This window comes from Merops nubicus, unplaced genomic scaffold (assembly GCF_000691845.1).
Source record: "Merops nubicus isolate BGI_N331 unplaced genomic scaffold, ASM69184v1 scaffold35356, whole genome shotgun sequence".
NCBI lineage: Eukaryota > Metazoa > Chordata > Aves > Coraciiformes > Meropidae > Merops > Merops nubicus.
Window position 1 is genome coordinate 1 of NW_008617558.1, and position 1,014 is coordinate 1,014.

The 1,014-nt window shown below is 56.4% G+C and overlaps 1 protein-coding gene across 1 annotated transcript in view; it reads left to right on the plus strand.

Moving 5' to 3' along the window:
• Positions 1 to 759: 759 nt before the first annotated feature.
• The window catches only part of OLIG3 (oligodendrocyte transcription factor 3), a gene marked incomplete at its 3' end in the record, with an annotated part of 1,039 nt that continues 784 nt past the window's right edge, over positions 760 to 1,014 (plus strand). The window contains exon 1 of the mRNA XM_008943194.1: positions 760 to 1,014. Within this exon, the coding sequence (XP_008941442.1) occupies positions 760 to 1,014 (255 nt within the window).

A 1,014-nucleotide genomic window follows, 5' to 3' on the forward strand; every position in this document is an offset into this window, starting at 1 on the left:
GGAGGGGGAGGGAAAGACAAACAAAGCGGGGAGCCGCGCCTGGAGCCGGGCACGCTGCAGGACGGGAGAGACCGACGTCTAACTCCCCCGCTTCGCCGGAGCCGGGGGACTTTCCCCGTGCGGCTCCCGCCCGGGGCCGGGGTTTCCCGGTTGGGGCAGCCCCTCGCAGCCCCCCGCAGCCTCTTGCCTCCCTACTGTAGACGGGATGCGGTTTTATATTGGAAATGAGGGGCAGGGGGAGGAGATGGCGCTCACACGGAGCGATGAGTGTGCTGTGTCAATCAGAGGGGTTTTGTGTCTCCTTGACTCCTGATGGTCCGTGGCTGAGGTGTCCCGGGTGGCACCACAATGAATATGAATAGGGGTCCTTGCTAAATGGGACAGTCAAAGCGCACCGCCCTGAATAATGGCACGTCATCCTAACTAGACCATTATACATAGGAGGGCTCCTTTTGTCTCTGCTCGCTGCTGCAGCTCTATAAAAGCCCCTCTTTTTCAGGCTGAGGTTAGTCCAAGCATACACTAACTAGCCATCCTGAAAACAGGCTGAGTAACCGGTGGAGAGAGAGAGAGAGAGAGGACAGATTGGTGAGAGAGGGGGCTGAGGAGCTTTTTTTTTCCTCTCCCCCAGTATTTCCAGCCTTTCGCTGGCAGAGTCTGCAGTCCATTTATTTATTTTTCGTTGATTTTGCAAGAAGAGTTGTCTTGTTCTCCATCTCCAGAGCAGGGAAGAGTTTCTTGCTCAGAAGCCCGAATACAATGAATTCTGACTCCAGCTCTGTCTCCAGCAGAGCTTCCTCGCCAGACATGGATGAGATGTACCTGAGAGACCACCACCACCACCACCACCATCACCACCACCAGGACAGCCGGCTCAACTCTGTCTCCTCCACCCAGAACGATCTGGTGCAGAAGATGTCCGGGGAAGGCCTCTCCAGGAACGGCTCCAAGGCCGGAGGGGAAGGCAGCAAGTACAAAATCAAGAAGCAGCTCTCGGAGCAGGACCTGCAGCAG